General features: G+C 44.7%; 1 protein-coding gene across 4 annotated transcripts; it reads right to left on the bottom strand.

Moving 5' to 3' along the window:
• Positions 1-1,313: 1,313 nt before the first annotated feature.
• Positions 1,314-12,191, bottom strand: SCG2 (secretogranin II). Of its 4 annotated transcripts, none has more exons than XM_075507347.1 (2): positions 12,035-12,191; positions 1,314-3,565 (listed from the first exon to the last, which is right to left on the bottom strand). In XM_075507347.1, the coding sequence occupies exons 1-2, from the start codon at positions 12,093-12,095 to the stop codon at positions 1,668-1,670; spliced, it is 1,959 nt and encodes a 652-aa protein (XP_075363462.1). In that variant the 5' UTR covers positions 12,096-12,191; the 3' UTR covers positions 1,314-1,667. The 4 variants fall into 4 exon arrangements, with proteins under 4 accessions (XP_075363462.1, XP_075363465.1, XP_075363463.1 ...); XM_075507350.1 differs by having other exon boundaries at positions 12,031-12,051; XM_075507348.1 differs by lacking the exon at positions 12,035-12,191 and adding an exon at positions 7,036-7,256.
• Positions 12,192-13,230: the final 1,039 nt, after the last annotated feature.

Here is a 13,230-nt window from a genome sequence, read left to right as displayed (position 1 = left end):
TTAGGATCAAGGAGAATAACAGTATTAGGAATCAAGGTGATAAAAATTGTTATTTTTTTAAAGCATAATTTTGTTTTGAATAAAATAGTGATTCCAAGTTACCAGTGTCACAAGCAAGTGCATATCGAATGGCAACAGGTTTGCCCTTCTTTACAAAAGTGAATTTAACTCTGGTATTTTTTCAATTCTGTGTTTAATGTTTTGACTCATTCAAGTAACAGGAAACCGAAGGATTTTGCTGTGGCCCAAAGCAAGACCTCTGACTGAACTCCTATCGTCTGCAATTGCTCAGAGTAATGGTGACACTGAAGATGAAGTCTTATTTCTGCAGCCTTTGTACTTTGCTTCATTAGACATTGCCTCGCCAAAAATCATCCCCACCCCACTTAGCAGAGATGAGTTGCTGAATACCACAGGGAAAACCACTTTTAAACTGTTGTCCTGGAAATGCTTATGCCTGAGCTGGCCTAGTGAAAACCATGTCTGACTCACAGAGTTACACAAGCACATTTTGTTCTGTAAAAGAGCCGTAGCTTTTCCAGAACATCCACTGCAGGTCTTAACAGGAGCTTAAGAGACATTTCAAGTGTCCAGGTAACGCAGTGAATAATAAAGATTGTGTGTATACTCATGTATACATGTAATGGCCATTTCATGAAATGGGAAATCATATTTTTATTAGACAAAAAAGTGATGTTACCTACAGGGTGAGTTCTCTGCTTGCCTTGCCTTCAAGCCTGTCTCTTTCTTCGTGGTAGCCATCATGAGAGATGGCGAGGAACCCATCTGCTTCCCGTCTACTTCATCAGTGCTTCCCAGAGCTGCTGCTACTCACATACAAAGGTTCAATTTTGTATTTTTTTAGTGCTTCACCATAGAGTCTGCCTTAGCTGGACAGGTCATTTATCTTCCTCCCACTGCCAAGAGATACATAACCATTAATTGTGGGAGGACCCAATTTTCAAAAAAGGTAATGCAGCTACCGCCCTGGTTGACTTCAGCAAGCTCTTCAGGTACGCACTGCCCTTAAAGATAATGCCAGTCGGTGTTCTTACAGCCCAGAAAACCCAGAAGTATAAGCTACCAACTTTATTCTAGGGTAAAATAATAGACTTCAGAAGAATTGTCAGTAGAAGTAAAACATATATGTTTCCGTTTCAAATTACTAAGACTTTATCGACTGCAACAAAGAAACACAGTCTCTTGTCCAGAAATAATTTATTCATCAACAATAAAACACTGAATAGAAAAAGCCTTTTAAATAAAACTATATATATAATGCTTTATTTTTTATTCGATACTCCACAAAAAACACTACAGACAGTAACAAAATAATCCAATTAATCTTAAAAATTTCAAATTATAATTGTCACTCTTCATTTATCATGTTTTATTAACAATGCAAAGGTCATTTGTTTACATATTATAGTTTTACTTGATTTCATTAAATTGTTTCTTAAAACACTCGAAGCAATTTGTTGTTTGCCCCATAATTTATAACATATATAAGTATATCAATAAACAATATAACAGCTCTGAAAAAGATATGCAGACTGTTCAATGGTAAGTAGTCTACCATAGGTTGTTTAGTGGGAGAGCGGGAAGAAATCACAACTGAATTGGGATAGAAGTCAACACATTGAAGAGAAATAATATTTGGGGAACAATTACATATTTTCCATTGCCCGTTTGGTAATGTGATCTCTTTCAAGCTCTGATTTCTCCTGTTTTAGATACTCTAGCACCTTTGCTAGCATATCCTCATCCAGATACTGCCTGTTTTGTGTGTCATCGGTCTCCCCGGCCATGGAAAGCCTTTGGCTGAGCGAAGCCAACTTCGCGGCCTCCTGTGGTCCCAGCTGGCTTAGGTGCTCCCTGATGGCCTGCTCCAGCCAGTCATCTTCCTGCAAGTCGCTTTCAGAAGCTGGAACTGGGACGCGTTTCATCTGGTTCGTATTGATAACTTCAGGATATTTTGCCAACACCTTTGCCAAGTAATCGGCCAGCTCTTCATCCTTCTCGTTCAGTTTCTCGTACTCCATTTGTCGCCTTTCCAAATCGTTCATCCAGGCAGCTTTAGGAAACGGGTGTCCTTTCAATCTTCTGGGAATGTAAGACAGTCTTGGCAAATCATTTCCTTGATTAAGACGATTTAGTAAGTAGGAGGGATTCTGATTAGCTAAATTGTTAGTACCCAGAAGACTGACAATATCTTCAATATTGAGGTCTTCAGGTAGATTTTCTGGAATAACATTAAGAGGCTGCTTCATGTACCCGTTTTTAGAGTTTACGTTATTTTTAAATATATCACTCTGTCCTAGATTAGTTTCAGCGATCGCGTCAAGGTCTTCTGGGAATTCTGCTTCCTGCTCAGCTTCCAACCTTTCACTCTGAAGCTGCTTTTTTTCTCCAGCTTTCAACATGTCTATTAAATCCTCAGGAGGAATTTGTAAATTCCTTGAGATTTCTATCAGCTGAGCTATAGACTGAGGATCGAGTTGCTTATCCAAAAATGTGGGTGCTCTTTTTTCCTCAAGTTCTCCTCCAGTCCTTAATTTCCTATTTGCAGCACCGCCCATCAGCCTCTTCAGGTAATAATTCATTAGCTTTGAAACGTCCTCTGACATTTGATCTTTATTGTCTCTTCTTATTTCATCCTCAACGAAGCTGAGTTTCCCTGATCTTTTCATTTCATCATCAATCTCCTCTTCATGTTTATCAATTTCCTCTTTGCTATCTTTTATCTCTTCCTGGGTTTGACTTTCCACTTTTTCCTCTATGGGATTCCAATCTTCTCCTCCAACCACATCTTCATAGGCAATGTTATTCACTTTATATACATCATCTTCATCATCTGTATACAGTTTCTGGTCCTCATCCAGCCTTTCTTTCTTGTGGTTACTAGGTCCTGCCATCTTCCCCAACTCCTGAAACACAGACTCCAACGTAGCAAGGCTTTGGGGCGTGTATTGCTCTTCCACTATTTCATTAGTACGCTTGAAAGGACTGTCTCTTGAACTGTCTTCATAATGCCCAAGTGGCATTTTGAGATATTTTTGCCACCTCTCGGGCCACTTGTAAGCCTCATAATCATCAGTTACTCCAGCTGGAAAGTTGTTATCTGAACTCAGACCATAGGGTTTATTCTCCTTGGGGCCAACTTTTGACTCTTTCTCAGCTTGCCGCAAGGCTTCCAACATTACCTTAACCCATTGGGACTCATCTTCAGTCAAAGAATCCCTTACATTATCTGGTAGGTGAACCTGATCTTTGCTTTCTTTCTGTTGCAGGAGATACGGGAGACTTTGATAAGAGTTGTAATCAGGGCTGCTTTCTCCCTTGTTAGTTTGCTTGCGAAGATCTTCTATGTATTCCAAAGCTTTGATCATATCAGGATTTGGGAACCTTTGTAAGTTTTTCATTACATAGTCTGGATCTTTCTGAAGCAGCTGATGCTGCTGGAAGGAAGCTGCATCAACCCAACAGATTAGGACAAAGAAAAAGGTGAGAGCACAGGCTGCTTCAAGCTGGAAGGTTTTAGTTTCTGCCATATTTAAAATATTTCCTTGAAATAAAGAAGAAGAAGAAAAAAGAAGCAGTTAACATATGGAGACAGACTTAGCAAACTGAGAAGCAAAATAGAGATTGTTATTTCAAACTGGAACTTATCATGAAGAATACCACCAGTACTACACATGTTTTAATTAATTATGGAAACCTAATATAACTCATTCATGGAAGCCATATGTTTTGGTGGAAATTTGAGATTTTCTGAATCTTTCCTATGATTCCTCAGTTATACTGGAAACTATTAGTTTCCTATGCTAGAAATTTCTTATCTCTATGTTCAATGTGCTTTATGAACATCGGTTTTCCAATGGCAGCACCAAAGTATAAAATATAAATCCTATATAGCTCATGAAATGCCCACAGGGGAATCTAGATGTCATTTTTATTATGAAACTGAAGGCTTCAAATGGTAAAATCAGTATATCGATATATTTAAATGCTGCTCAAAATATTAATATTAAAACTGCATACAGAATTATTTTGTGAGATTGTTCCATAGGGCATCTAATTTCATGCCAGGGTAATACCACTGAATGGTGCTAGACTGCAGTAAAATCAATGTAATGAAGTGGGGAACATGGCCTGTAAAATGACTTGCAAGTTTATTTCTGTCATTATTGTTAGTGTTATTACTTCCTTTTTTGCTATTTCATAAAAAAAAATATTATTTGTATTACAGGTGAATTTTAGTTAAAACACTCCATGAGTGAACCATTTTCCTATGGGCAATGATCCCCTATATGAAGGACAAACTGTAATTTATCCTAAAGGTACAATATAATTTTACCGAATCCTTTAAAACCCATCTCAGAAATGAGCTCGACTTGGTAGGTTCTGAGTGGTGATTTCATTCATTCATTCACTTCAGCAGAAATTGAATCGGGTCCCAGGACAGGCAGAAACGTGACCATTGGCAAAAGTGAGCTAAATTCAGTTAGAATAGATCAGTAGAAGCCCATGTCTAGTCAGTCTGCCCAGCTTACGGCAGCCAACAATAAACTCTGGAACAGAAAAATATGTCTCCAACTGAATTAAGAAGATTACAGCACTGCTGCATATAAGGATATAGAGCTGCACAAGCCCAGTCCTGCGGGGAGCTCACCCTCCACCCAGTGAAAGGGAAAATTGCCGTCGCTTATTTCCTAGGAGATGCTCAGGCACTGATACGGTGGGGCCGTGAGACAGATTAGACTCTTTTCTGATCCAGTTACATTAATGAATAAAGTACGATAATGAGAAAAAAATGATAAAGATAGAAACCACTTTGATTAATTGACCTATTTTGGTTCCTTTGGTTTTTGGCTTGGTAAAAGCATCCCGTTGAGACCTTGGTGATTCATGACAGACTGAAAGAGCTATGTATACCACTATTTACCCACTGCTGTGAGTAGAAAGCGGGCATGAATATGCTCATTTCAGCTCACTTGTAGATTTTTCCGCTCAGTTTTTGTTCCTAACATAATGTGACTTAACTAAATAATTAAAGCAGTATCAGTTCAGAGAGCTGCTTTTTTTCCCCTCAGTATGCCTGGGCAAGCTAACAGCCATAAGAGCAAACAATTTCCCCAAACAATTCTGACTACTCAAGCCTGGATATGTTTGAGCATTGATTTCACAACGGATTAGTTCAGAACAGCTGATTAGAAGGTCCCACCCTCCAGATCTGAGTTTGCCCTGAAACAAAGCCAACACATCGCTGCATTTTCTGTCACAGACAAGGCACTAGTCCTATACATAAATGTATATCTCCATGAAAAAAAAAAAAAAAAAGCACTTTGGTACTTATTGTAGCAAATAAATGAAATCAAGACTTTCTTTTCCAGCAGAGAGACTGGTTATTAACAGAGTTCGTTTGATTAGTGCATGAGAAACTCTGCCCTTTCCGAGGGGTGGGGGAAGGGAGAGTTGTTCCATAATTATCTGCCAGGCACCTCCCACTCACAGAGACCAGGAACTCAATCTCCTTCACTGCACACAATTGTGTATTGTTACAGCCTTTGCAAGAGTCCTCAGCATCCCCTTAAAATCAAACCGCACGTAGCCAGGCAAAGTTTAGTTTAGCGTTCCACAAGGATGTTGCTCAGCTGCATATTTCCTTTGCACGAATAACAGGGCATTGGCTCCTCTCTACACATTTTGGGTGCATTTGTCTCCAGATCAGTTTTCACTTCTAATTTATTGGTAGATGATACTTGAAAGTCTTGTCAAATGGATTTGGGAATGACTTCTTTTAAAAGCGTTGAGCTCAGGTCATAAAATCTTGTCATTAAATACACTGTGTTATCTAGGGTAAGAGGACTCCTCCTCAGTCTTTCAGACTTTAATTCCATACTTTTTTGGAAACCAGAAGACATTTTAGACTATCTTTAGGATCTATAGGAAAACATTCTCTTCTGTGCCTCTCAAAGGACAATATGCTAAAATGGCTGTTTTGTCTACAGATGGATAATTGTGAAGCTAGCCTAGATGGGGAGCATATTTTCTCCTCCATTAGCACCTAACAAACAGGAAAATCATCTTTTGGCCAACAAACGTAGAAGTTCCTATCTACAAAATGCGGCAATTGAGTTCACAATTTAACATGTACAAAGGCAATGCCGACTGAGAAAAGTTCCCCAAAAAAACAAGACCAAAAAAAAAAAATCTCCTTTCTGGGATGTTTCCATGGTAGCAGTAATTTTCTCTCTCGATCTCTCTCAGCAGTCATCTCTGATGTGAATGTAATGTTTCCAGTGAATATCTGCGATGAAAACTCATAAGCTTTCCTACAGATGAGTCCCTGCCCTGAGAGTCTGAGGGTGAATCTGACAGGAGTTTTCCATAAGGAAAATAAAGAAATACATCATGCACTAATTCTCCCATCTACTTTTGCAATAAATAACATGACTGCAGTAAATTTGCTTTTTTTTAAAGCATATCTAACCCTTTACCCTCCCCAAGGGACTCAAAACTTGAACAAAATAGCAATGGGGTGAGGAGAAGGGAAAAACCCCAAACCCCAAGGAGTTCTGAACGAACATAATGACTGTTTGCATATGTATACCTCTGGAGAGTTAGTCAGATTGTGTTTGCATCCAAGGTAACCCCTCATCCTATATTTTGATGCGGCTGAAGTGCCGTGTCGGCGAGCCAGCACGGCTGAACGCAATTGCAAACAGAAACGTTACACTTCCCGGCTTCAGCCATGAACGACGCTTGATAACACACACATATATATATAATGCACATATAGTTATAGGTCTGCACTTCACATATACACATTTCATTGCAAACATCAGCTACAACCCCGCCAACTTTCCGCCGTAACTCGCTGTCTAACTTAGCCTCCGTCCTTCGTTGCTGCTTCCCGCCCGGGCGGCAGCCGAGCCCCGGGCGGCAGCCGAGGGAAGGCGGCACAAGGCTCCCCAGCCCCCCCGCCGCCCTCGGCGGGCCCGGCCGCGCCGCGGAGCCCGGCGCAGCCCCTACCTGCCCGCGCCGCTCCCGCCGCCGCCGCCGCCGCCGCCGTCAGCACCCGGACAGCGCCCGCTTATACCGCCCTCGCCGCGCCTGACGTCACCGCGCCGCCACGCCCCGCCCGGGCGGCGGAGCCTCGGCCGGGCCGCGCCGGCGGGGAGCGGGCGGTGGCGGCCGGACCCTCCCCGGGTGCGGGCGGAGGAAGAGGACACCCCCCCCCCCCCGCCCCGTCCCGCCCCCCCGCCCCGCACAGCCTCCCCCGCAAAGGGGGGCGTTCCGAAGGGCAAATACACGCGGGAGGGCACGCGACAAAAAGGGGGGGAAGGAAAAAAGGGGAGGAAAGGAAAAAAAGAAAGGAAAAAAGAGACGGGGGAAGGAAGAAGGAGGGGGAGAAGGAAGAAAAGGGGTAAAAAGGAAACGGGCCGGCAGGGCACGGGCAGCGCCCTCTGCGCCTCGGCCCCCACGGAGCGGGGCTGGCGCGGGGCAGGGCGGGGCAGCGGTGCCGCGCGGCGCGCGGGGGCTGGTAGGTGGCGGCAGGGCCGCGCGCCCGGCGCTGCGGGGCGGAGCGCAGGGAGCGGGGGGAGAGGGAGCCCGCTGCGGGGTCGGGGGGGAGTGGGGGGTGTGTGTGTGTGTGTGCATGTGTGTGCGTGCGCACCTACGTGTGCCCCTGCCTTTTGCAGGAGCTGGCCTTTGACAGCTCCAGTCTGCGCGGGCTTCTTTGCTTAGATCCTTTGAATGAGCCATTGTAGCACAGTGCTGGCTTAGTGACAGGGTAGGGACAATTCACGGCACCGTGGCCTCTTCATCAGGCGTGGGAGGCCCAGGAGCTCCAGACCAGCTACAGCATCCTGCTGAGGGCTGGGTGCTCTCGGGGGAACACTGGGGGGGGGGAGTGAAACCCCTCCATTGTATGCCTGAGACAGACGGAAAAACTGAAGCACGTCGGGGAAAGATAAGGCAGAAGGATCCCGCCCACGGTGCCCGTGGGCAGCGGTGCAGGAGGGCGCAGGCACCCCACTCCCGCAGGGCTCTGCCTCCACCAGTGGCTGTGGTGTGGGAGCGGGGCCAGGCTGCCGCGCTCCTGGCTTCGACCCCACTTCCCCGGGTGTGGATGCACAGAGAGGGACTACCCACCTGTGGCACCGCTGCCAGGCACTGCTGGCAATGCCCTTGCAGTTTTGACTCTATTCACAGCACTCTGTGTGCAAAAAGGCCAGTGCTTGCACACATAGATCACTAGGGTGAGTAAATACCACTGTGCCATAAATCAGAAAGCATGAAATGTAACACGTCGCTTCAGCCGTTGCTCTGGGTTTTAGCTCGTTCCTTCTGCTTCCTTTCTATTCCAGAAAGGTAGTTTTACTTTGGCTTTTAAATAAGGACTCCTTTTCCCCAAAAATAAATCTTTCCTGACAATTTTGACCTTTTACAGCACAAAATGCGAAAAACTAGGATGAATGTACCTTCCAAACCAATAAATGTTACAAAATTAAATTGTCGTTAAGAACAGCAAGGTAGAAATAATTGCAGCCATGAACACAGACAAAAGGACTATCCTTGCTGCATTTGTTGTAGTTGAAATGCAGATCTGGAAGCCTCTCATTTCACCTCACGTAGAATTATGAGTAAAATAGAGGACCAGTTTTTGTGCTGAAACTCTTAATCAGCAGCTGTATTCCGGCCCCAGATACCATCCAAAATGCTCGCCTTCATCAGTGGACCCAGAAAGAAAAGAGGCAAAAGAGAAGTTATGTTAGGACCCATGATAGCATCTCTGAAGATGGGAAACAGAAAGGCATCTGCTGCAGTAAGCAGAAAGCAAGGTCCAAATAAACCATGGTCTACCCTGAGCAGCTGGGAGCTGTATTGCTGAACACCCCATCCCCCTTCAGCAAGGCTCTGAACTCCCACAAAACATATAGCTGCAGACATGTTATCACTAATACACCTGAGCCCCTTGGGAAAATAGTCACCGTGATCAAAACAAAACCAAAAAAAAACCCAAGAAGAAAAATGACCAATGCAGATTTTCAGGAATTTTCTTGTACCTCTGCCTGTGTTTCCAACAGACTCGTTTTGTGCGTTCGGCCACCAAAGGCCTAACATTTATCTAGCAAATTCTTTCCCAGGAAGTCATCCCGCTGCTCCCATCCGTCTATCCCTGATCTTCAGCATCAGTACTTATTTCAGACAACTCATATTAATTGGCACGTGAGCACAATTTCTTCCTCTGCTCCTTAACCACTCACTTGAGATTTACAGCCTGTGAAGTCAGGCAGACACTTGGCTTAGGTCTCTGCTGTGGCTATTTTGGGTTCAGTGGATAAAATTTACCAAAGGGTATCCACAATTCAGCTGTCAATTTTACTCCACATCAAAAATTGTTGCCTGGACTTTGTGCTTATGATTGATTGCATCCGCACAGTCCTATAAGGAGGGCATTAGTGAATGTACTTTTTTTTCCATATTGAGTGTATGGCATTCTTTTCCTCAGCATGAGTCATGCAACAGAAAATTTGATCTGTGCTGTCATTAGAAGTTCCATGGCATTTTATACAAGAGTAAGATCGCATCACAGCATCTCTGAATTTTAGGAAATTGCATTAGAACTAGCTCAATATCAACTATTTAACCAGAGGAGCTTGGTAATCTTGTTTTTCTGAGTGCATTTTGACCACGCTGCATTCTTTTGTGGATCCTGGGAACAGACCAGAAATAAACGCAATGGTTTGTCTGAACGGCTTGCCCTGTCACGTGCTCTACCTTACATAGTTATGCATCATGAGAAGCTAAAAGTTGATCAATCAACCCTGCATCTTGCATACTAAATTAAGGCTGAGTAAAGCTTCAGAGAGATTTTTATTTCATTTCATATAAGAAACAAGGCAATGGGTGGGTGGGGGAACTTCACCGCAGCAAATAGAGGCAAGAGGGCTCCAGCCCACTGTGTTGTGCTATACCCAGCTAGAAGATCATAATCCCTAAAGTTAATGGAGAAAGAAAAGTCAGACAACTTGACTTCAGGTGGTAGCAAGGTCTGACATGAGGCTCGGTGCCGTCGCCCTTGTGCCCAGCCCCCAGGACAGCACCAGCACTGGTGGGGTGATGGTGGCAAGAACCAACACTGTTCATGGACCGCGGTCTCCCAATGAGACCACGTGTGCCCGGCATGCATGAGAGGATGAAGCGGTGATCTTGATGGTACAACCATCCCAGCAGTAATGCACAGCAGCAGGCAGCACTGGCTGTTGTGGCTCTTTTCTAAACACCAAAATAGTTTGCAGTTTGTACAGTTCACTTCAGCTCTAGCTCTCTCCTCTAATTGGTGTCACCAAAGATCAGTACTGCTTAAAAATAAAGTGGGGTTGTGTCAATATTGATTATTTCCCCCCCTTCCTCCGTTTCCAGTGGCAACTAAAAAATAATTTACAATTCATTACAGACATGGCATTTCTTGCAGAATAAGTGCCACTGTCACATTTAAAATTCAGTCCATATCTGACTTGAATATCTGCATTTATTCTGTATGTAATGAGAAGGGGGAGGTTTTCTTTCCTCAGAAAAGGTTCATCTGCTATCGCATATATAGATTCTTTTAAATTATTTTAATTTTAAAATACTTGAACTCTGCTTGTGTCCAACATTAGACTTGTTATTTTGTGCTCATTTTGCATGCTTGAAAGATCAAACATATTTGTATGCAAATTTTTTTGGCCTCCCTAAATTTAGTACATAATAAATGGCTCAAATTTCATTACCAAAGCTGTAAGGGAAGGGAAAAATATAACATTGTAAGGAAAAGTAAGGTCTTTGCAGTTTGTAACCACAGTCCTTTAAAAGCATGGATGTCAAGGCAAGCGTCTGGTGGCCATAGATCACTGAGCTTTATTCCACGCTGCAATGAGATTAAGTGGGTTCAACGCCAGCCTGACCGACACACCTCCCTGAAGGTTTGCCACTCGCTTTATAGGGACATTTCAAGAACAGGTTTTGCTAAGAACAAAAAAAAAAAAAAATCCTGACTTTTACCCAACATTTACACGTTTGGGATTTCAGGCTGCCTGCATGTAAAAAAAATTAACTAGGAAGAGAAGCCTTAGGGCAAGACTTGACTGCTGCCTCTGAGACATGGGTGTATGCCCACCTTTGCAATGTGGACATACCAATAACCTTGCGAGTGTCGCTATTCCGGCGCAAGCCTCTCGTGCCGCGGGTGAGGTTTCCCTTACCCACCCTGCGCCATCTGAGATCCAGCCGCTCCGCTTGCACGAGGCTTCGTTGATGCTGGGGGGCAAGCGGCCACTGTGCAGGTGCCCGGCCCAAGGAGGTGGCCAAGACGGCGCGGCAGCCTCGCTGAGGGCAACTCACAGGCTCTCCTTCCATGCATGCCCACTAGCCTGCCTACAGGAGCCACCCTGTCCCAGCTGCTCAGCCTGCAGCACAACCGCTTACGGCAAACTAAAATTGGTGGTCGTTTGTAATGGAAAACACTGCTCTGCGCCTACAGCGGCTCCACAGCTCAGCCTTCCTGCACCAGGGCTGGGGTCACCTAAGGCTCAGCTGGTCCATGCCTGCTTGTGAGTCCTACGCCAGGGCTTTGTCACCCCTGGAAGTGCCTCTCGTTTTCTGCCGTGACTGCTGGCAGAGCCCAGACGTGCTGCCTCACCGCTCCTACCTCCCTGCCCGATGACCTACACTTACTATCGGATGCCTCAAGCTTGGGATGGTTGGGGTCCACCACATAGCACAGGCCCTCTGCTCATGACCGGTGGATGGGACCTATCAGCTCAGCTAGGGCTAGAGGAGAGAAGCCTCCGCTGGAAGGAACATGTAAAAGCAGCAGATGAATCAACAGGGAAAGAGTTTACTGTTATACTTGTTCCAGTGCAGCCTCCAGTTTGGAGTACCATGAACAGGAATAGCAAAACACCAACAGATTAAGGAATATATGTCTTCTCATATAACCACCGAATTATTTTTATCTCCAGGCCTCCCCCACATACATACTCACGTATTTTCTTCCGTGGAGTTTCAAGGCTCTTCACAAGCCTGTGACATCTGCTTACCAACATTTGGTGTAAAAATATCAATATCTGCTCTGCATAGCTGTTCTGAGTGCTACATTTACCAGCCAGTAAAGATCAAGAGCCTCCTGGGAGCTGGCTGGATCAAACTGTCATGATTTCAGCACTGCTTTGCGTCAGACGGCAGAATTTAAAGTCAAAACACAGATAGTTTAGGGAGGAAGACAATGCGAAGCCCTGAGTCATACCCTGCTGAGGGTGAGGAGAACAGATTAATAGACAGCAAACATGAATGAAACCGAACGGCTCATTTCAGTCATGCGGCTGCTTCTGAAACCCAAAATAGGATTTATTTTTAGTCATTGAGCATGAAAACAGGATTTCTTTGCACCTTGCGAAGGAGAAGTTGAGAAGAGTTTTAATTAGCGTGGGGCAGGCTCCCCTCTCCTTGACACCCAGAGGAGCCCAGCAGTGGGGCTCGCTGTGCTCAGGGAAGTTTTGCTGCTCGCAAGCTGCTTTAACGATGCGTCACCCACAAGACTTTGCATGACCCAGCAACTTCTAGCGTCATTTGGATACAGAAGATGCAGCCCGTACTCCAGCCCCAGCCAACTTTCCTTTGCCAAAGCTGAGTAAAAAAAAAAAAAAAAAAGATTGCTTATAACCAGGTTGTATCTTTTTGAGGAGCTGCGCTGCTCCCCACTGCTGGCTCACAGGGGAAGGAGACAAAGCAACCATGGCTTGGCAGTTGGAGAAATTGCACAGGTTCACCCAAAATCACTGGAGATTACTTAACCGAAACCTCTGAGCCCTTCAGAGCAGCTGTGGCAACACCCAGCAACAGCAGACAGCAAAACCGTTTTGCCTCTGCTTTCCCGGGTGAGTGCCACCTGCCCTTGGGTGGTGTGAGGGTCCAACCTGGGGTATTGGCCACCTTGGGGTATTTGGGTCAGCCAAGATTGACCTTCAGTGATGTTGTTTTTCATGAGAGAACACAAAGGTTTTACATGGGAGCGAAAAAAGTTGTCGCAACAGTGATCCATACACACATTTTAAATAGACAGATAGAAGCGATTTCACAGCTGTGCATAAGGTTAGTTACATTATTTAGTTCTCTGCTAAATCATTTCAGCCATTCTACTCTGCAGAAACTTCATGATCTTGGGGCTAAGCCATTTCTATC

This window comes from Mycteria americana, chromosome 7 (genome assembly GCF_035582795.1).
Source record: "Mycteria americana isolate JAX WOST 10 ecotype Jacksonville Zoo and Gardens chromosome 7, USCA_MyAme_1.0, whole genome shotgun sequence".
Classification (NCBI taxonomy): domain Eukaryota; kingdom Metazoa; phylum Chordata; class Aves; order Ciconiiformes; family Ciconiidae; genus Mycteria; species Mycteria americana.
The sequence above is the reverse complement of the archived record's forward strand: the minus strand, read 5'-3'. Positions and strand labels throughout refer to the sequence as shown.